We start from the raw sequence: 22440 nt of genomic DNA, 5'->3' as shown, positions 1-22440 counted from the left end.
TATGTACCTGATTTAAAAATAAAACAAATAAGCAGGTGGCGTAAAACAGATGCACAGAAAAACCTGAAATACATCAGGCTTCATACAATAAAACCTGTAAGTTATTTATAAAACAATTTAAGAGCACGTGGAATAAAAGAAAGTTCATGTCTTTTTGTTTTACTCCTGGGCACAACAAATCCCCTACGCTGCCATAGTAGTGCAATGCAGTGGTGATGAACTGTCCTTGAGTAGTTTAGTAAAAGTATAGTGGCCTCGTCGCGCCTCTCACTCAGTGATGGGAGAGTAGAAGTTGGAACACCTGTTATCCGACAGCAACGTTATTGGACCCTCTCTAACTCATCAGAGAGACATTTAGGTATTCCACCCCATACTGGGCTAGCCTATACTCATTAACTGGCCGTATAAATGTAAAATATACTTTCATTAGAACATCACAAGGGAGACCTGCGTTTTTAGCAACACAGAGAAAGTGGATTCTAGGACGCACCTTCGAAATCATGCACTTAATGTGGGCGTCCCACGACAGAACAGGAGAAATTTTGAACTCTGCTTGGAGAAAGGTGGAAACTGCTAATTACATGTCCTGAAATTACAGGAGAATAAGGGCATGGGAACGTCTTTCCTGGCGCTAATGACCATGTCCACTGTCTTACCTCCATTCATTCAAGTTAACTAAACTAAAATTTAAAACGTTGCCTTGGCAGCTAACTGAAATAAGTCCAAGTTAAAGCACTAAAATTACATACTAAAAATAATTAAAAAACTAAAACTGAAAAATAAGTAATCACATTAAAAACTAATAAAATGACAAAAGCACCACAAATTACTGAATGAAAATGAAAACTGAAATAAAAGCTTCTTTCAAAATAGTAATAAAACTGTTAATTAGTTCATAAAATAACACCGACCTGCTGTTATGTGCTTCTCAAATCTGGTATTTACTGGTTTGATTCTTTTGCCAGTGAGTTTTTTCCATGAAATGTGAGCTGGAGGTTTAGGATTATTGTTTTTTTTTATAATAATATGAAGCAACTGTGCTATGTAGGCTAATCACTATTTTTCCTTCAAACCTGCTTCATTTTTACTGAAACAGTTTTAAAATCTTATGAAGTGCTGGGTATGCAATCCGAAACTGAACTGTTGAAAACGTTCCCAGAGGTAAAAGTACATTTGTGTTTTGGGGCTGTAGGACGAGTGGCTTTATTTAGAGGTCTGTGATGGCCTCAGGTTACTCGGCTCAGACTCATGACTAAACTGTGATGCTATTCATTCTAGAGAGTCGCTGAAATGTTTTAGTTGCTCTCTGGGCCCCAAAAGATGCTTCTCTTCTGAATAAGAGAAAACTGCGTTTAGACTTGAATTGATGGATTCAGCATTTTGCCAGCAGTTTCTTGGGTAAGTTACATCAAAACAATACATTACACAATTTTCATCTGAAATTACTCGACAAATGATACTCTGAAGGGACGAGGTTCAACCTGGAGACCCCGGAGAACTACAAATGACGCTGACAGCTTGAACAAGGGCAAAAACACTCATGTTTTTATATTCATCTTCAGAAATCTCACCTTTATTCTCTTGGAGGGGCAGAGACGCTGTTTTACACTCTCTTGAACTTGAACTTTTTCTTTCCCCATCTTCTAGTTTTGTATTTTGAGGATGGGTGCCGCCTTCAAGAGGTTCTGTGTGCGATTCTGCTGTTGCTGCTGCTGTGAGGATGAGGATGAGGAAGAAAAGAGACCTTTACTTGGGTATTCAGGGGATGTGGGATCGGTTTGTTTTTAAATCATGCCTGTCTGATTTGAGTTTGAGTTCAGACCAGCTTTCTGTCTAAAAAAAAAATGTTGTATTATTTTAAATAATAATAATTAGTAATTATACTACCACTGCTACTAATAGTTTTTTAACAGAATTGTCTTTGCAAATTACTTTGGTTCAAACTGTGCTATACGTTTAAACATACAAGTTTTCTCTTTAAAATTAGAACGGCTAACGTTAATGCTACTAACTCTTCAACAATATAACATGTTGTGGAAATAGTTTTTCATAAATGTTTAATCATAACTCACGGTCCAACGCTCTTCTGCTTTCCCTTTTTTCCGAGCAACAGTTTCCTGACAGAATGAAGAAAACGTTTTATTGCTAACTACACTACAAAATAATATCTAACACACTAATACAAATATTCACACTAAAATGTCTTCATATGGCAAAAGTATTTACATTGTGTGTGTGTTGTGTGTGTGTGTTAGTCACGACACATTAGAATATTTTGAACGCGAGGCCAAAAGAAGGCGGGACCAAGAGACCAACCTGTGGAGTGAACCAGGAGACCCTTCCCACTCTGAGAGAGATGACGACCGCACTCTCTACAACCTGCTGCAGACCAGAGCCCAAACCCAACGAGGCTCTCATGTAAGACGTGTAGAAATAACTTGCATTTAAATACGAGACGTGACTAATGCTGCGTTTTTGCCAATATTACCGTGAATAAAGCTCGCGGTAAGTTACTTTGATGTCACCGATCTGTCTGCACAGCGCCGCTTCAAGTCGAACACACCTTGGTCAGGTGGTACAGCGGCCACGTGGTACAAGTCGTAGCTCTCAGAAAATTACAAGTTCACACGTTGTAATTACAAGTTCTACAAGCAAGGCTTTTTACAGTTCAGAATCATTATGGTAATTACAACATGACGTGAACTCACTTTAAAAACAGATGTGATCTAGTCTTATGAAGTGTATGGCTTCCTCTGAAATCACATAGGCTACTCTCTTGAGTAGGTAATCATTTTGAACAAGTACAAGTAATTACTTTACAACCGCTAAACAAATTATGGTAATTACAAGATGGTGAGAATTCACTTTAAAAACAGATGTGATCTAGTCTTATGAAGTGTATGGCTGCATCCGAAATTGCATAGGCCTACTCTCTTGAGTAGGAACTCGTTTTTAATAAGATTACTTCACGACTGCTAAAAAATTATGTTCTATGTATGAATGTAATCTAGACATACTACATGCGCCATGCTGGCATTATCATGTGATCAGCGTCAGATAGGTAGCTTTATTCACAAATCCTCTCCCATAGCCTCATGGATAGTAGCCTAAAGTGTCCATCAAATGCTAATTTTGTAATCTCGCCGGAAGAAGAAGGTCAGAGGTATTTTTTTTCCCTACTCTTTTATGAGTCGGCCTATGAATTCAGACATACTTATTTTGTCACATATTGTTTTTCGCCTACTGTATAGTAGAGAAGTATGCGATTTTGGATGCAGCCTATGTCTCAGAAATGAATCGCCGCATGCTTTAATTAGGCATACACAATAAGTTATTATCAACACTCTTATCTGTGTAGAGATGACATCCAAAGTTACCATATAGCCCTATATAATAAAATAAAAAAATACAGCCAGAAAAAAAGAGACTCTATACAGAGTGCAACATCTTTTTTTTTTTCTGGTTGTAATGATTTACAAATACAGCCATGTGGTGCATCAACATAAAAAATAAGAACGGTTAAATAAAAATGATTTAGTCCCATTATTTGTCGCATTTGGACAATTTTAGAACATTAGTTTTTTTTACAGTTTTTTTTTAGACATTACAATATTTTCTTCTATCCCAACTTAGTATGTAGGGACAACTAAAGTAAAATATTTGTAGGTGTCAATTTTGAGTCTTGATGGTTGAGTTCAGTCCAGTCATGTCTTCTGTCCTGTAGGGTTACCGGCGTTTGAGCATCGACATCGAGGCCATGAGAGACATGAGAAGAGAGGTGCAAGATAGATGGAAGATAATCTTAGAGAATCTGGGTAAGAGATTGTGTGAGAAATGATGTTCAAATGATTTGCTAACAGGGACAGTCTGTCACTGAGAGAGGTTTGGTTGATTCTCTCAGGGTTCATGGCCGAAGCAGAGTCTCTGTTGAACGTGTCGGCCAGCGCCTCATACGACCGCATGAGAAACGCAGCGACCGCCCGCACCCTTCTACAGACCCTCTACACCGAAACATCCTTATTCAACAGCAATGAGCCTCCACCCGAGAGATACCTCTTCATCCTGGTGAGCATGACACTGAAACTCACTTCAAGTATGAACAATCAATGACAGTCGAAATCAGAAGTAAATATTGCTGCGTAATACTCGTCGATCAATATTTCTATTTAAAGGGAGGTGATTCAGGCATAAATTAAGGGGAATATCATTTCTAAAAATATATGTAATATAATTCTGAATAAAATTCTAAAATAAATTATATAATTGAATTTAAAAATAAAATGATATATAAACAAATAATAATATTTAATATTTTAAAAATATTTAAAATGATGTAATATTTAGAATCATCTATGCCAATATCAACTGCACAACTTTCAAAAAAGCATGAAAAAAACTTTTTTATTTCACCTTTGCCAAGTAAAAAAGCAAAGGTTAGCATTTTTTTTTTTTTAATATATTTATTAAAGGTTAGCATCTTTTAATGAACACTGACTTTTAAAATGATATTGCTGGTAGTTGTCAGAGGGTCTTTGAAAAATCATGACTCTATTAAAAAGCATTTTATCATAAAATGGGGCTTGAATGCAATGCAAAAATGTAGTAATCATTTAAAAAAATAATTATAATAATAATAATTCTTCCACTAAACTTTAGGTTCTGACATTTGCCAACTACTGATTTAAAAAAAAAAAACAATTATAAAAAAGATTTAAAAAAAATCTTATTTAAAAGTTTAAGATAAATGTTAACACTTCACAATAAGGTCCCATTAGTAAACGTTGAGCAGCACAATCATTGCTGTATTTATTCAAATATGTTAACGTTAGTGAGACAACTGTTCATTGTTAGTTCATGTTAGCTCAGGTCCATTAAATAATACGAACAGATACCACTTTAGATTTAGTAATTAGTAATTAGAGGTATTAGTAAATCTTATTAACATTAATATTAATAAATGCATTAGAAGTATTTTCCACTGTTTGTTCATGTTAACTAATGTAGTTAAGTTAACTAATGTTAATAAATGGAAGCTTAAAAGGTAAACAATTTAATCATTGTTTTTAGATTATATTCAAATGTGTGCAATTGCATAATTTAAAATGTCACATAGGTGATAAAAATATATTTTTAAAGTGTAAATGTTTTTTTGTAAATTTCAGAAAATGTTTTGTAAATGTTATGTAAATCTTTAGTACCTCCCCCCAGAATATTCTCATATTGTGAACTGTCCCCAAAAATGCTGTCTGGTTAGGCAGCATATCACTATGTTTTGAGACAGCCATGAACATAAATCAAATCTTCTTCCTCACTTTTCATACTGTATATATATTAACATTTCGCTCAGGACCGGCTCATTTATCTGGACGCTGCTGAGGATTTTGTGGCCAAGGCTCGTCGCTTCTACCCTCCTAGAGACGACGATGATGAAGAAGAAGAGAACCCCCTCGGGATAAATCTGCCTCTGTTGCTGTCCCGTATGAATCAGAACATCTCTGGAGGAGAGGATGAGGATGAGGATGAGGACGGGGGTGAGATCACCGGACCAGAGGACTGACACTGAGATGATTTCATTATCAGTTAGAGGGATTTCTGGAGGTGCGTCCCCATTGCCAGAAAAGTTACATCAAGAATATGGGATTCGTTAATTCTCTTGAACCTTTATTTAACTGACAAAAGTACAAAGAAAAGATTGCCAGTGTTTTCACTGACCAACTTAATTGTGTTTTTTTTTTTTGCAAATATAAACCAACTTTTAATTTTGATGTACTGCAACACACTCCATAAAAGTTGGGTCATGGTTTTCCATTGTGCCAAATTTCATGAGATTCAAAACAATTCAAAAATCAATGCAAGATTGCAACAAATTTAGGTCTTTCACCAACTACGTAATATTGTGAAAAGATTCAGGGAATCCAGAGAAATCTCAGTCTGTGTAGGGCAAGGCAGGAAACCTCTGTTGACTCTGTGACCTTTGACCCCTCGGGTGGCATTGCATGAGAAACTATCATGCTACAGTGTTAAATTTAGCCAGATGTGCTCAGGAGTGCTTTGGAAAACCGTCACTTAACACAGGCTGTGCCGTGGTCAGAGGAATCCATGATTCAGCTTGTTGACTAAAACAGACATCGAGTTCTCAGTCCCAAAGACGAAAGGCACTATCCAGACTTTCACCAGCGACGGGTGCAAATTCAAACATCGGTCATGGTATGGAGATGCATCAGTGCAAACGGCATGGGTGAGTGAGTGAGTTGCATATGTGTGAAGGTACCGTTGATGTGGAGGCGGCGTATATTGGGATTGTACGGAGACATACTGCCATCAAGGCAAGACAATGCCAGGCCTCATTCTGCACGTGCTAAAACTGTGTTTTCGTAGACACTCAGTCACTACTTCTGCAGTCCAGATCTGTCTCCTGTTGAAAATGTACGGCCCATCATGAAAAGGAGAATCACACAACCACGACCACAGACTGTTTTTATAAAATGCAGCAGTTAGAATCCTCAATTCCTATAAAAGGTGATGTGATAAAAATGCTTTTTTTCCGTGTGTTGCAGCCATCAAATATGTGACCCTGGACCACAAAACCAGTCATATGGGTCAATTTTATGAAATTGAGATTTATACATCATCTGAAAGCTGAATAAATAATCTTTCCATTGATGTATGGTTTGTTAGGATATGACAATATTTGGTCGAGATACAACTATTTGAAAATCTGGAATTTTAAAAAAAATCGCCTTTAAAGTTGTCCATTTGATCGCAATTATGCTGCATCCATTCACAAAAATGAATGTTTTATAGATTTACGGTAGGAAATTTACTAAATATCTTCATGGAACATGATCTTTACTTAATATCCTAGTGATTTTTGGCATAAAAGTAAAAATGTATAATTTTTACCCATACAATATATTGTTGGCTATTGCCACAAATATACCCGTGCAACATGTGACTGGTTGTGTGATCCAGGGTCACATATATTTACAAAATACAACTAAATTGGTCAGTCAAGACATTGGAAATCTTCTTTGTACTTCTGTCAGTTAAATAAAGGTTCAAGTGAATTAGGTTAACGAATCACAGATTCTTGATTTGATCGCATTTTACGAAGTGCGCCAAACTTTCTGGAAATGGCGTTGTAAATGGATTTGGACTGGACTATCGGCTCGGGGCAAGGTGGATGGGAATGTAGAAGATTAAATGGCAAAGGTTAAATCATTAGACACATGCTTTTGTGAGAAAGGGGAGACTACTTTCAGGATCTTCAAAATAGCTGAAGAACTCACATCTTGTGTAACTATGAATTATAAGATCAGTTGGAGGTTCAGGATTACTGAGGCAGGTTTATAGTGTAAGTGTATGATGGTGAAGTGAATTTGAATAAATAGAAAAGAAAGTTTTTCTCTTGAAATTTGTGTGTGTGTTCTTTACATTGAATGCGGATGTATGAGTCGAGTCCATCATCACTGTTGCGGTGGCTGACACAACAATCCATTCATAACTATGTCTGGAAACCTTAAACTATCCATTTCATACTTCTCAAGAGAAACAAGTATTCTCAATGACAGACAGCTATTTGTAATGCAACATCCTTCAGCCGTTAATGTACAAATTAATGAATGCTTGACATTTCAAACTTTTCCCATCTTGTTTGGACTGTTTGTTTAGGATATTGCCAATAGTATTCTGGTGGTGTATTATCAGTATATGATTTCCTAATTTACATTGGACGTTATATAGCCGACTCAAGTTCATAATTGTTTGATGCATAAGGTTCTTCACCTCATTAGTTTCAGAGAAACAACTGTTTATCTTTCCATAAGATAACATCATTCTGCCATAGCAGCACAAACGTCATCGCATCGCAACATAATCACTTGTATCTTATGCACTTTATTCCCTTATCATTCATGGTATTAATTTAGCAGTGTTGATTTACTCTATCTTTTTGTTAATAAAATAGATTGTATTACACTTGTGTATTCCTTGTGCTGATAATACAGTAAGAGGCTGTACAAGTAATCTGATATCTCACAAATCCTTCAGATGACAAAGACTTTTAATTTACATCATTTTTATTTGCCCAATAATCTTTGATAGTTCTCTAATGTCACGGTGAAATTGGAGGCTGGTGCCTCGCAGAGTCATTAATAATCTCATGCGCATCTTGGATGTCATGTGACCAAAACAAACATATTTGCTGCCACATGTGAAAAAAGCTGCATAACTGGTGCCTTGTGTGAGGTTAAGATAAACAGCCACACATGCATGCAAGTGGACAATTTTAGAATTAACAACAGATTCAATCATATTGTAAAACTGTTAAGATTATATATCGTTACAAATAGTAAAACGAAAAAGAAACATTTATTCTTGGCTTATTGTTTCACCAACAATTGGCTGATAGTGAAACTATATTGTTACTTTGTTTGCAACTTTTCTATAATTAAAACTGCGCAACAAGAGAAAACCTTAACATTTTAACTTGAAAATAAAAGATGCATGTAGTTTGCTTAATTGGCGGATCCAGAGAGAAAAATACATGCGCTCACTATGCTGGAAATGATTTAGGATTATTAACAAATAATTTAATACATTTTGGACATTCGTTGGCGTACTATTCATTGTTCTAGCTTAAAAAAAAAAAAGGATGTTTATATTTTTTATTTTTGATAGTTAAGTTCTCTAAAATGATCCCGTTAAATGGCCTGTAGATTTAATGACTGCCTACATTTGATTTACACCCCGTTGCTTTAGTGGTTGGCAAAGCAGAAAAATACACAATAATCTACAAATAAAATGATTAAAAGAAACGGTAACCTTTTTATTGAACATTTTTATTGAGGTCCCAAAAACCATCATCAACAATATTATGTAAACAATATTAATTAGGAAAATAATAAAAAACAACAGCTCAAATTTCCACAGCCCCCAGGGTTGAGCGGACAGTACGAGGGAGTGGATTCAAGCTAAGACGAGATATCATGTGCAATCAGGAATGTAGACATGGTGTGCGGCGCGCTGAGGACTGGAGTCTGCTGAGGGCTACTGCTGGACCTGCCAACATCATCAGAGAAATATCACTTAACAAGAGACAACTCAACGCAAATCTGCATGTCTATTTGAATGGACATGCTTTTGATGACTAAAATTCATGAAGTGTCTAAAATATTGATAATGTGAAAGTCATTTTGTTCTGGAGCTGGTATAGGTTTTCTGTACTTGATGTCACTGTCTATCATTTATGTATAAGGTTAGATGTGGCACAGAGCTAAATTTAGACATTGTACAATATATGTCAACGGTTTAATGGGGGAAAAAAAGATTAGCACTTGTGGTTTCATGGTGGATATGTCCTCATGTTTTACTTTGAAAACACGACCTAATTCACAACATGTTTGCTTTTCCATGATCAATTTACGAAGTGAATGATTTCTGGGAAAAACTTAGTGGTTACTCTTTTGCCGACTTAATATGTAACCGAGTGTATGGCTGAGTGAACGGTAATAATAGCCTTGTATGGAGTATGGATAAAGTCATTTTTATTTGTATTTTATAAACTCAATCTTTCTTCATTTAATTGTATTCATCTACCATCTTATATATATATATATATATATATATATATATATATATATATATATATATATATATATATATATATATATATATAAAATATGGGATGCACCGATATGAAAATTTTGGCCGATACTGATAATTCCTTTTATTTCAAAGCCGTTAACCGATATATTGGCTGATAAATCGAAATATTTTTTTTTTACATTTTTGAAAGCCTGATTACAAAAACAAAAGTCTCACCAATAAATCCATGTCCCAAGCACACAATTATAATGTTCTCATTAAAATTTTATGTAGCCTATATGATTGCGCTGCACGTTGCACTGCATTTTCTTTTTTTGAAGGAATCATATTTCAAGCAATTCAAAACCATCATGGCGAACAGTGCATATCTGAAGTGTCTCGGCTGAAGGAACTCACTAGCTTGTCTACTATTACATGAAATAGCATTACTTATTAAATGCATATATAAATAAATTAAAATACATTCATATATATACACATAAAGTTTGCTAATAAGTACAAGTTTTCAAAACACTAATGTAGACTATAAAATCATAGCAGTACAGGTAGGTGTTGACATACCTGCTGAGACTGTGTGTCTGGTCCTCTGCTGGCCAAACGGCTGAGAATGTTTCTTTCAGACATCTGCAGCCTCACGGCAACAGGCGGGATCCTGGCGATGGTCGCCGGGAGACGGGTGACATCTGCTTTCATGTCACTTAGCAACTCCTCCAGCTGTTTTAGTACTGTCAGAAACAAATACAAAGAGGTAGTGAGTGCGTGTCGTCTTCTGTAACGCATCACACTCAGGAATTAAATGAAAATAACATGAGCTCACATGAAGTACCTTTATGTAGGACGGCGTTGGCAGGTTTGTTTCCGGACATGGATTCCTTGCTCAGGTGCTGGTGGGACTCGGCCAGACACTCCACTTCACTGAAGCGTGTGTTGAGAGCCATGGAGGGGTGAGAGGGGTCTTCGGTCATGTTGAGATACGCAGCTCTGCGCAGCTGTTCTTCAATCACCAGAGCCTGCTCAAGCAACTACACGAGACATAGACAAGATGTTACTAAGGCTACGTTCCTCACACGACCAGTCCAAATCAGATTATTTGTGTATCCCATTATGGGTTCTGATCTAAAATTGACTGTCCATATTGTGTAACGCAACTGCTCAGATCCGATTTGTGTGTCCATGTTTAATTTTCCGGAATATATCCATTGGTTTCTATGGCAATGATGTTGCGTTGGTAGGTATACATGAACAACAACCTCAACACGGAGGGGTTTGCAATACAGATGTTGTCTTATTTATAACATGGCAATGTTTAACTGGAACTGTATGAGGCTTGTACGCGTGGGTTTATTCATATCCGCTGGTTTCTAATCATGTCTCCGTTTTATTGTCATTTTCTGCTCATCCAGCACTTTGCAACAACCCAGCATTGTTTCGGCAGCGACTTTCAGCATGTTCCCTATAACAATGTCAGACGTTTACGTTTACATGGCGTGAGAAAGTCCCAAACCACGCGAAATCCAATCAGATCAGTTGGACTGAAACTAATTTCCAGAAATGCGATTTGAATAGGACTTTAAACCACATATGAATGTAGCTCGAAACGGATTTGTAATGACTGTAATTACGAGACTCCGACTTGTAAAAAGTGTTCACGTCCTCATAGAACTTGTAATTATAATTTGTAAATTCTGAATTTTCGGAGAGCTCCGACTTGTACCATAGGACCGCTGCAGATTCATTAAGGCACATTGATAGCATTGCCACAGAAATGCATAAGTCCGAAGATGTGAACAGAATATAACGGGTTGTCATCTTGTAATTACAACATATCTCATATATCTTGACTTGTATGCAACAACAACAAAAAAAAGATTGATTCCTTTCATTATACCTTGAATCTCCTAGCCAAAAACTTGTTCTTGATCTCCAGGAAGTTTCCTCTGTTGATCTCTCCCTTGAACGGTTCATTGAGAATGGCGAATCTGACGTCATTCTGAATATCTTGCCAACGAGCATAACCATGTCTGAGACGGTGAGTTAAGGTAGATTTTATATTCAACGTTTCATTGAACACACGGAAAACACACTGACACGTGCGCACACACACAGAAAGCAGCGGGGGGGGTTTAAGGATACTGTATGATGCCAGCAAGTAGCCAGTAGTCATGGCGACGATGCCAGATCTCGTTGGTCTTCTTGGTGACGGTAGCGGCTCGCTCCTCATTCTGCCACAGTGAGTGTAATTCTGTGAGAAAGAAAGAGAATTAGAACAAATGCACAAATTTAGGACATTTTAGCAAAAACTGAAAATTATGACCAATTTAATTTAGCATTTTTTATAATAAAATATATATATATAAATAAAAATTACCCCCAAAGCAAAAGTAAGATAAGTCTTCACAGCTTGTCAAGGTCCCACGTTTTTTGGATCATAATGGCTTATAGCTTTAAAGTTGTACAAAACCTGAGAAGAATTTCTGAAACAAACACTCAACAGGAGATCTTACCGGTAAACCCTCCATCTGCGATGTTGAACATGAACCGTGTTTTGGCTTTCTTCCTCTCTTCAGCACTTGCTGCTGCTGCTGCGCTGTCTTTGGCACTTTCTCCGTTCTGTAGTTTTCCCGCTTCCTCCGGCTTACCAGATTCCTTCTCATCCTTCTGACCTGGAGCGAAACGAGCAACACAAGTTAGTAAAGTGGGAAGGGGAAGTCCAGAAACTACATAATCATGTCAAATCCAATCAGGTGGTACATACCTTTCTTCTCATCTGTAACAGGGGTAGTGTCCATCTTCTCAGGTTCATCATCCTTCTTTTCTCCTGAAAGGACGTATGAACAGAAATTAGCCACTTTGTGTTTGGATTTTAAGATTTTTGATCAGGATGAGATTCCACATTATTAAAGTTTAATGGCTTGTGAATGCCATTTCTGTTCACCTTTGTTGTCTGAGGTTTCCTTCTCAGCCTCAGATCCTTTGGGCTTGGTGTCTTCGGTCTTCTCATCAGCTTCTCCAGACTTCCCTTTCTCCTCTTCTTTCTCAACTTGATTCCCATCAGCCTTCTCTGCCTCTGAAGAAGATTCAGACGTCTTTTCCTTTTCCTTCTCCTTCTCCTCTTTGTCTTTTACTTTCTCTACAGAAGCAGAGGAAGCTTCATCTTCATCCGGAATGGCAATGACCTTTTGATGGAAGAAATAGAAATGACCTCATTAATAACCAAAATCAACCAAAGTCACATGGTTAAAACACTAAAAAATTAAGCAGAGATCCAGAGAGTGTGTTGCATAAGCTGACACTCACTTCATTGTCTTTATTTTCACTGGCCTCCTTCTCACCATCTCCATTTTTCACCTTTTCTTTTTCAGTGTCTTTTACACCATCTTCTGGTTTGGAAACACCATCTGTACAATAAACACATAAAAAGGTTTAATATTTGGACTGCATTATTTGCAGCAATAGCTCACAAAAAGCAGAAATTCAGAAAGAGTCAAATTTACACAAGATGTTTAACATATGATAAAAACTAAGGACTTGTTCAGTAATATCCTTCCACAAAAGTTTTAAAGTCAGCATGAAAAAATTAGGGCGGGACTTATTTTGGGGAATTAATTGGATTGTTCAACGGTTGTGGTTTGCTATTGGTCGGTCTCTTGTGAGAAAAATAAACATGCATAAAGTTGGAACTTCACCTTTCAGTAGAAACGCATGCGTCAGTCTAGTCTAGAATAGAATAAACACCTGGAGGACACCACTTGACAAAATCTCGTTTTGAAAGGGAATGAATGTCTGCTGGAGATTTTAGGATAGATTTCTCACAAACAGGAAGTAGATGTGCGAGCTGAGGCATGCAGTACCTGGAGCAGGAGTGTTCGGCTGAGTGTCCGCCGGAGTGCCAGTAGAGGGCGTTTTGCTGGGGGAGTCGGGCTGGCTGCCGGAGGTGGACACGGTTTTATTCTCGTTCAACTCCATCATCCAGGGCATGGACCATTGACCGTTTACATGCTCGAACTCTTGCACCTGAAAACAGACGTTATCCAAATGCCCACAATTAGACAACTGCAAAAAAAATTATTTTGCTTTCACACACACCTTTCATTTGAACCGTTTATGTGAACTCATTGGTATAGCATTTTAACTACAATAACACATTACTAATTTACCTTTTTTCGGATCAACGACATCACACCAATACGAGTAAGGACGTGTTGCCGTGACAGTCCCTCCCGAGGAACGCCATCGGCAAAGCTTTCAGCACCATCCGCACCAGGCTCACACAAGTGCCGCATAAAGAGAGAGACGTAAGCCCTGAGAGAAAGAGAAACCGGTTTATAGATCCCGATACATCATAAAATCCTAAATAAATATTTGTATCTTTGGAGTTTATGGTGAGCCTTTTGCTTACAAGTGTTTTAAAGAAAACAAAAAATATTAAGTTATTTTGATGTTTGTAACCTAAAATACATACATTTAGAAGTAATTTAGCAAAATAGGTTTTCATAAATGCGACTGTTCAAAGGTTTGGGGTCGGTAAGATTTTTTTTTAATGTTTTTGGAAAGAAGTCTCTTATACTTACCAAGACTATTTATTTGATTATTTTAAGTCAGTTATTTTATAGTAATACTAGTAATAGTAATAGTAATAATTTTTAAATACAATTTATTCCTGTGCTGGCAAAGCTGAATTTTCAGCAGCCATTATTTCAGTCTTCAGTGTCACATGATCCGAAACATTCAAGAAACAAACTTTGGATAACAGATCAGTCAAAAAAAACAAACAAACAAAAAAACACTTAATTGGCCCCAATACCGATCCTTGAGATCGGGGGTGCATTTCAGAAAAGTATCGCTAGCCAACTATGGTTGCAAGTTCCGCTAAATTGTGTTAATGACGACGGAGCTTGTAACCATAGTTGGCTTTGGATTGAAACTAAAACCACTAAATGAGCTAAAACTCACTTGAACTCCTTCTCTGATTTGCCACGCAAGTCTCTGACCAGCCACTGGGTTGTGAAGGCGTCCTGAGGTGGCATCCCATAACGCATCACTGCGTTCAGGAAGGCCTTCCTCTGACGAGCGTTGAAACCCAACACCTGTCAAATCAAGATGTTTTAGTAAGTGCAACTCAAAATACATGCGTTTAAGAAAACAAAAATCCCAGTTTATTCTTCCCTTACCTCAATGTTGCCGCTCACTCTGGCCAGCAGGGGGGGCAGGGGTTTGTCTTTGTCGTTTCTGAGGCCTTTCCTGTTGGGTCGCCGTGAATTGGCTGCAAGCAGACGACAAAATTGTGCTCAGAAAAAGGGTGTAAACATTTTAAAATCTTTTATGCATTTCCAAATTCCTATCTTTACTTTTCGTCATGCTCGTCTCACCTTCTGATCGTTCGTCAAAGTCCTCATCTCCTTCCTCTGAAGCAACGGAATAATCTGATTGGCCATCAGATTGATCATCCTGCCAGTCTGAAACGGAGCAAGAAAGATGATTAACATTTAAACAATTGTAAGTAATAGAAAACGTTATTTTAAGTTTATATATTAACTTGAACAAAATGCCAAGTATGGTTTATAGTTTAGTTTTGATTACGAAGAGTTGTAGAAGTTGCGTCAATCCTTACGTCTCTTACCTCGGTCCTCCTGGGAGCCGTCATTGTAGTTGACCTGTTTGCGGATTCGTTTGCCCTTGCCCAGATTACGAGCCAAATCCTCCTGCTGCTGCTCATAATGGTGTCGGAGCAGCTTCTCCCAGTAATCTGGATCCACACTTTCCTCCTGCTTAATGATCTCCCTCTGAACTTCCTCTTCCTAAGGGATATATATCAATTGAAAGCTTATTTATTCAGCTTTCATATGATGTATATATCTCAATTTCATAAAATTGCTCCATGTGACTGGCTTTGTGGTCCAGGGTCACATATTACTATTATAATATTTCATTGTATGATAAAAAGTATTTAAAATATAACAATTTTGAGAATTCATTTTTTGTATTTTTACAGTATAACTGGAACTACAACTGTCTTAATTTCTTTGTTAACCTATCTAGTTTTATCTTGGCGTAAAACAGCAGGAGACTATTAGCTTCTCTTTTGTTGACGGATGGCTTATAATCTTTTCATTGCAAGTTTGCGAAGAGGGTCGCCACATATTGCGTTTCTAAATGCACGTTATAAGCGAAACCAAGGCACATCGCAAGGTTTTATTTTGATTAATTGTGCAGTCCCACATTGCTCTTTATCGGCACTCACCGCTTCCTCCTCGTCCTTGACCACATACTGAGCAACTTTGAAGGAGCTGAGATACTCGTTCATGCTCTGGATCTCCGTGTCATCCGTGGCGTCCTGGTTCCGATCCAGCAGCCGATCGATGGCTTTGTCATCATAGTGGATCACGCTGCTATCCTCTTCTTTGTTCTCTCCTTTACAGACAAACACAACCAGTTTCACACATCTCAGTTCCTTAAGTGAGCTGTGCAGGTATAAAGTAAGAAATAAAGAGGTTTGTAACTCCAGCCACACCTTCTCCCTCGTCCTTGAAGAGCTCCTCTGTACCAAATTTGAGAATGTCATCCAGCTCCTGTTTGGACATTGAACCGGTCTTTGAGCCCAATCCAGGACGCACAACCAAGTGAGTCAACATCATCTTCTTCTTGGCCACCTTGAGATTGAACACAAAAAGACCAATCAGTTTACATTCAAAAGACAGTGTTGCCAAAGAAACATTTCACTTCCCAGAAAGATGGGGTATACCTGAGTAATTCTTTCTTCTACAGAGGCTTTGGTCACAAAGCGGTAGATCATCACCTTCTTGTTTTGACCAATCCTGTGAGCTCTGCTGAAGGCCTACAAAGAGAAAACAGCAGCCAAAGTGAAAATGAGGATAACGAACCCAACAAAATCAAAATGAAACCCAGAATAACCTTTTCATAGTTCCCCTGAACTACTGTCGGAAGGACACGCTTTTTGGCGTGTTCGCACCGCAGGAACTGGGAGTGATTTGGGGAACAGCTTTTGGGGGGAGCTAAATTAGCTAAAATTGTACGGTCTAACCCAGCACAATAGGAACTACCAATGACGTAAGTGTACACTGATTGGCTGAACGCACGCGAAACATCACCACCCGCCATTTAAAAAAAAAAAGGCTGTACACACACACTATAACCTCTATATTTACTCCATGTACTAACTCTACCAACATGGAAAGCGGTGATAGACGGACCTCTCAACCTAAGGAGAAAATCCAACAACTTTGAGGGGAACAAGCAAAACATGATGATGTATTTCTGCTCAGCTAATATTGAAATAATTATTTTACAGCTAATAAAAACACTAATACTTCTTCATATTCGGTCTACTTTCTAATAACGTATTAGACAGGACTGTTAAAAGGCACAATATGTAATATTTTTGGATTAAAATATCCACTAGAATCCAATAAAAACCACTAGAACAATATTATATATTATTTTGACTTTGGTACGTATGATTTCTGCTCGAGTCCCGTCAGATTCTTTTCCACCGGCTGTAGAGGTGAGACAACTTCCATGATTGTGCGAAATCAAGGCATCATCAAGCTACGCCTTTGTTTTGAATAAGCAACCTCTAGCGGCGAAAATTACATACTGTGCCTTTAAACAGATCGTAAACTAATAAAGACTGAGAATGGGAACACTGTGGGCTCAGGCTCTGGCGTTCACTTCAGATCCTACTGATGATGCGAGTGCAACCAGGAAAATGGCCCTAGGGGAACATTTAATTCTCTGGGAACCGCCCCGGTGGCTAGTTCCTAGAACTACCCAGGGCAAAAGGGGCTATAGACTCTTTTTCGGATGAATGATCTTACTTGAATGTCATTGTGAGGGTTCCAGTCTGAGTCGTAGATGACGACGGTGTCTGCGGTCGCCAAGTTGATACCCAAACCACCGGCTCTGGTCGATAGCAGGAAAGCAAACTGAGGAGCACCAGGAGCTAGAGCGAAAAAACAATTAATTTTTGACACTTGAACTAATTTCAGAAATTCAGTTTATACAGAGCAACAGAGAACAAATATATGGACCATATTAGTTACACATCTGGTCCTACCATTAAAGCGGTCAATGGCTTCCTGTCTCATGCCTCCTGTGATGCTTCCGTCAATACGCTCATATTTGTAGCCCTCATTCTCCAGGAAGTCTTCCAGCAGGTCCAACATTTTGGTCATCTAGAGAAGAGGGACAACACATCTCAAACTCCTGCTGTTCATCATAGGTTTTTTTTGTCATTTTACACTTTTGTTTATCTTTTTACACTGTTCAAAGGTCAGGTCAGTAAGACTTTAATGTTTTAAGAGGTCTGTTATGCTCACCAAGGCTGCATTTATTTGATCAAAAATACAGTAAAAACAGCACTATTGTGAAATATTACTAAAATTTTTAATAACTTTTAATCATCTATTTTAATGTATTTTTAAAATGTAATTTATTCCTGTGATGCCAAAATGAATTTTCAGCATAATTACATCATTACTCTCATGATCCTTCAGAAAACGTGAATAAACTGACTTGTTGCTCAAAAATGTCTTATTATCAGTTGAAAACAGTTGTGCTGCTGAATATTTTTGTAGAAACAGTGATACATTGTTTTTATTTGAAATCTAAATCTAAATAATGTAAGTCTTTACTGTCACTTTTGACCAATTTAATGTTCCTTGCTGGATAAAAGTATTAATTAAAAAAATATATATAAAAAACAAACCCCAAACTTTAGAACAGTAGAGCAAATAATTAATATGGCTATTATTAAGTATTGATACATTTCAAGCAAAAGAAAGAATAATAAAAAAAAATAATCAGAAAATTATTTCTAAATAAATAAAATGCTTGTTTACCTGAGAGAAGATGAGCACTCGGTGTCCACCATCCTTGAGTTTCCGCAGCATCTTATGCAGAAGCAGCAGTTTGCCAGCAGATTTAGTCAGGGCACTGCCCTCGTACATCCCATTGGGCAATTTGGCAGCTTCCTGTTTCACACAGCCAATCAGAGAGCAGAATCTCTTCAATTTACTTGCTTCCTCAAAAACCACATAATAGAACATATGCTATCGGTCTATTATTAAAGGTACAAAAAGAGCAAAAAGTGGAGCGTACCATAGCAGCCACAGGGAAGAGATAAGGATGATTACAGCACTTCTTGAGGTCCATGACGACGTTAAGCAGAGAAACCTGGTTTCCTCCGCCACGGGTGTTTAGAGCCTCAAAATTGCGGGTCAGGATGAACTTGTAATATTTCCTGGATTAACATATGAGATTTTAAAAACTCAGTCTCCAATCCTGTAACCTAGTTGGCAGTCTATACCTCATCACATACTCACTTTTGCATGGGGCTGAGCTCGACTCGGACGATGAGCTCGGTTTTGGAAGGCATGTGCTTGAACACGTCTGCTTTGAGTCTCCTGAGCATGTGCGGTCCCAGCATGTCGTGAAGCTTTTTGATCTGGTCCTCCTTGGCGATATCGGCAAACTCCTCCAAGAAACCTTCAAGATTACTGCAGAGTGAGAGATAAAGAGTGTCATGTATGTCTGCAGATGCACCCACCAGAGGGTGCTAAAGAGGTTCATTTAAAAATTTACAAAAAAATGTTTTATAGTGCTGTCAATCGATTAAAACAAAACAACTAAATTAATCAAATTTTTTCCTGTAATTAATTGCAATTAAAACACTGAAGTTTTTATACATTTTATAATGTAATAATTTCACAGTTAATCTGTAAATTAATGTAGAAACAACATGAAAACAGTATATTTTAAATACTTTAATGGCATCTTTTTATGAATTTAGGCCAGTATCACTGTTACTAATACAGCTACTGATGTCTCGATGAAAAGGAATTTTCCCTGCAATTTTACACATTTATAGCCATTCAACATTACAGTGTATTGAAAGCTATACATTATTTTTTTTTTACATATATTAGGCTTAGACAAAATATTAACTTAAAACAATTCTCACATGAATCCCATAATAAATGTAATTTGCATAATTTCTAAATGATATATAGATTAATCCTTATTAAAGCTACAAAAGTTCTATAATCAAGAGCAGTGAGTTATATTCTCTGTTACCTTTGTTCTTTGATTAACATTAATGACAGACAGCATTAGTGGCTGCTGTCACTTTAAAGGAGAACTCCGGTCAATTTTAACATTGAGCTCAATTTTTAGTAAATCTGGAGTGCTGTCAATACAGAGAACAACGACAAAAATCGGTGTTGCCTACACTGTGTTATCCTATTTTTAAAATTTACACCCTATTGACTTGAATAGGGCAAGTTTTAAACTTAACCAGTTCTTAGTCTTATCATCCTTGAAGTGCCCAGCCATGTTGAGTGATTCCTTCAGAGTGAACACGAGTGAATCTGACTGCAGTAGATGTGAAAGATATGAATAAAAATGATGTTATATCAGCCAGCACACATACCTGTATTTAGTTCCTGTTTTCGGTCGAAGTCCAAAGTAGTCGATTGTCGAGTTCACGCGCATAGGTTTAGTTACTATGATCACGCGCGTGAACTCGACAATCGACTACTTTGGACTTCCACCGAAAACAGGAACTAAATACAGGTATTTGCTGGCTGAATTAACATCATTTTTATTCATATCTTTCACATCTACTGCAGTCAGATTCACTCGTGTTCACTCTGAAGGAATCACTCACATGGCTGGGCACTTGTAATGACACATCAAAGATGTTAAGAGGATAAAAGCAGGTTTAAAACTTGCCCCATTCAAGTCAATAGGGTGCAAATTTTAAAAATAGGATAACACGGTGTAGGCAACACCGATTTTTGTCGTTGTTATCTGTATTGACAGCACTCCAAATTTACTAAAAATTGAGCTCAATGTTAAAATTGACCGGAGTTCTCCTTTAAGATCTGACACTGCTGCACATGACGCGGATCTCACACACGTCCCAGTTTCTCACTCTTTACGTTCATTTAAGACTGCTCTTATGAGGATACTCGACAAAACAGACATTTTGGCATAAATGTATGCGTTATTGTTCGTTCAAGCGTGAAGGAGAACTTGATTCTGGCAACTTTGTTGAAAAAAGGCTTTAAGATCTTTTGGTTTGAAATTAATAATAAATAAAAAAAATAACATTTTGACAAACATACCTGAATCTCTCTGGTGTGAGGAAGTTGAGCAGATGGAAAAGCTCTTCTAAGTTGTTCTGAAGTGGAGTTCCAGTCAACAACAACTTATGCTGCAGAGGGTAATTGTTCAGCACCCTGAAAAACTGTATAACAAATACCACCACACCACAACATTAAAACATCAAACCATCATAACAATGTACACTGTTAAAAATCAGTCATTTGAACCAGTTTTAACCATACAACTTGTGTCAAATTAATGCTTAAAAGGGCAATATCCATGTTGGTCTCACCTTTGACTGGTTATTCTTCAGTCTGTGGGCCTCGTCAACTACCAAACAAGCCCAGTCGATGGAGCCCAGGACGGCCGTGTCAATAGTGATCAACTCATAGGAGGTCAGCAGTACATGGAACTTAATAGAGGCTTCTTTCTGCACGATCATAAGGGAAACAATTATTGATTTACACGCGTCTTAAGATTCTTTAATGGAAAGCAGAGTTCTCCAACTCACTAACCTTCATCTTAGAGGGTTTCTTGCCACCGCGGATGGCGTTGTTCTCAAAAGAGAACTCGTTTTCTCTGATGACAGCCCTGCTGTCCTTGTCACCGACGTACGTGACAACGTACATGTCCGGGGCCCACATCTCAAACTCTCGCTCCCAGTTAATGATGGTGGACAAGGGGGCACTCACCAGGAACGGACCCTTAGAATGACCCTGGAGAACGAGCACACCAGCGTTTTAAAACTGAAGAAAGAGGACACGCTGTACAAAAGGTAGTAACATTCAATGTCTCAGTGAACTTATATTTTTCTATGCTTTCGAAACATCAAATATATTATTTAGCAAGCATCGTAGGAAAATGTATGGTATCGGTCAAAAGTTTGGGACCAGTACGATTTTAAAAAAAGAAAAGAAATTAACACTTGTATTCAACTTTCTATTTATCAAAGAACGCATCACAGTTTACACAAAAATATTAAGCAGCACTATTGTTTCAAACATTGATGATAATAAGAAATGTTTAATGAGCAGATATCAGCATATCAGAATGCTTCATGAATGCTGATCAAATAAATGCAGCATAAGAGACTCTTTTATCAAAATAAACAAACAAAAAAATCATACCCCAAACATTTGAATGGTAATGTAGTTCTTCTTAAGATTAATAAAGCATAATGCATTTTAATTATTTGTTCAATTTATCACATAACCCATCATAACTCTTGGACTCTCAATGAAAGTAAAAACAAACAGGGCACCTCTTTATACAGTGAATAGAGGAAAACAGCAGTCTGCACGGTCTTTCCCAGACCCATCTCGTCTGCCAGGATGGTGTCGGTTCCCTGAGCCCAGGAGAAGCGGAGCCAGTTGAGCCCCTCCAGCTGGTACGGATGCAACGTTCCTCCTGTAGAGTCCAGATACTCTGGCTGACGATCAAACTTAATGGTGGGCTACAGGAGAGTAGAAAAAAAGGGGTTTTAACCATTGATGAGCGAGTGAATGGTGCAGCTGGGTCTAATAAGTGCTGCCAGTGTGCAGAACCAACTAAATGAAGCTCACTTACATCCACGACAGGGTTCTCTGGAGGCCGGTCCAGTTTTCGCACCTTCCCTTTGATCTTCAACTTCTTTCCTGGTTTACCTTCATCACCCATCATCAACTCCCTTAAGGACAGAAAAACAGATGAATATGATGGTCGTGTGCATCA

At 37.7% G+C, this 22440-nt stretch overlaps 2 protein-coding genes and 1 long non-coding RNA gene across 5 annotated transcripts in view; 1 reads left to right on the top strand and 2 right to left on the bottom strand.

Annotated features, from left to right (window-relative positions):
• Positions 1 to 22440, bottom strand: part of LOC306986670 — a 392716-nt gene that overhangs the window by 107197 nt on the left and 263079 nt on the right. The window lies entirely within an intron of this gene.
• On the top strand, positions 1087 to 7974 carry LOC306987456 (melanoregulin). Of its 2 annotated transcripts, XM_079591742.1 has the most exons (7): positions 1087 to 1161; positions 1279 to 1398; positions 1648 to 1754; positions 2256 to 2418; positions 3725 to 3815; positions 3902 to 4065; positions 5348 to 7974. In XM_079591742.1, the coding sequence occupies exons 3-7, from the start codon at positions 1663 to 1665 to the stop codon at positions 5555 to 5557; spliced, it is 720 nt and encodes a 239-aa protein (XP_079447868.1). In that variant the 5' UTR covers positions 1087 to 1161; positions 1279 to 1398; positions 1648 to 1662; the 3' UTR covers positions 5558 to 7974. The 2 variants fall into 2 exon arrangements, with proteins under 2 accessions (XP_079447868.1, XP_079447867.1); XM_079591741.1 differs by lacking the exon at positions 1087 to 1161 and having other exon boundaries at positions 1268 to 1398.
• chd4a (chromodomain helicase DNA binding protein 4a) overlaps positions 8675 to 22440 on the bottom strand; it is a 31065-nt gene continuing 17299 nt past the window's right edge. The window contains exons 14-41 of one of the 2 annotated variants that reach the window (XM_079590909.1): positions 22297 to 22396; positions 21992 to 22183; positions 21246 to 21446; positions 21023 to 21160; positions 20751 to 20872; positions 18948 to 19121; positions 18724 to 18865; positions 18465 to 18596; positions 17681 to 17798; positions 17442 to 17566; positions 16349 to 16441; positions 16118 to 16256; positions 15848 to 16017; positions 15218 to 15404; positions 14976 to 15062; positions 14778 to 14869; positions 14560 to 14693; positions 13764 to 13908; positions 13458 to 13620; positions 12904 to 13004; positions 12542 to 12782; positions 12362 to 12424; positions 12111 to 12269; positions 11740 to 11848; positions 11495 to 11627; positions 10433 to 10628; positions 10168 to 10331; positions 8675 to 9060 (exon numbers count right to left, since the gene is read on the bottom strand). In XM_079590909.1, coding sequence (XP_079447035.1) covers positions 9049 to 9060; positions 10168 to 10331; positions 10433 to 10628; positions 11495 to 11627; positions 11740 to 11848; positions 12111 to 12269; positions 12362 to 12424; positions 12542 to 12782; positions 12904 to 13004; positions 13458 to 13620; positions 13764 to 13908; positions 14560 to 14693; positions 14778 to 14869; positions 14976 to 15062; positions 15218 to 15404; positions 15848 to 16017; positions 16118 to 16256; positions 16349 to 16441; positions 17442 to 17566; positions 17681 to 17798; positions 18465 to 18596; positions 18724 to 18865; positions 18948 to 19121; positions 20751 to 20872; positions 21023 to 21160; positions 21246 to 21446; positions 21992 to 22183; positions 22297 to 22396 — 3832 coding nt within the window. In that variant the 3' untranslated portion in view covers positions 8675 to 9048. The remainder of the gene's footprint in view (positions 9061 to 10167; positions 10332 to 10432; positions 10629 to 11494; positions 11628 to 11739; positions 11849 to 12110; positions 12270 to 12361; positions 12425 to 12541; positions 12783 to 12903; positions 13005 to 13457; positions 13621 to 13763; positions 13909 to 14559; positions 14694 to 14777; positions 14870 to 14975; positions 15063 to 15217; positions 15405 to 15847; positions 16018 to 16117; positions 16257 to 16348; positions 16442 to 17441; positions 17567 to 17680; positions 17799 to 18464; positions 18597 to 18723; positions 18866 to 18947; positions 19122 to 20750; positions 20873 to 21022; positions 21161 to 21245; positions 21447 to 21991; positions 22184 to 22296; positions 22397 to 22440) is intronic. The other variant, XM_079590910.1, reaches the window with a different exon arrangement.

The sequence above is a fragment of the Phoxinus phoxinus genome (assembly GCF_949152265.1).
Source record: "Phoxinus phoxinus genome assembly, chromosome: 19".
In the NCBI taxonomy this organism is placed as follows: Eukaryota; Metazoa; Chordata; class Actinopteri; order Cypriniformes; family Leuciscidae; genus Phoxinus; species Phoxinus phoxinus.
The sequence above is the reverse complement of the archived record's forward strand: the minus strand, read 5'-3'. Positions and strand labels throughout refer to the sequence as shown.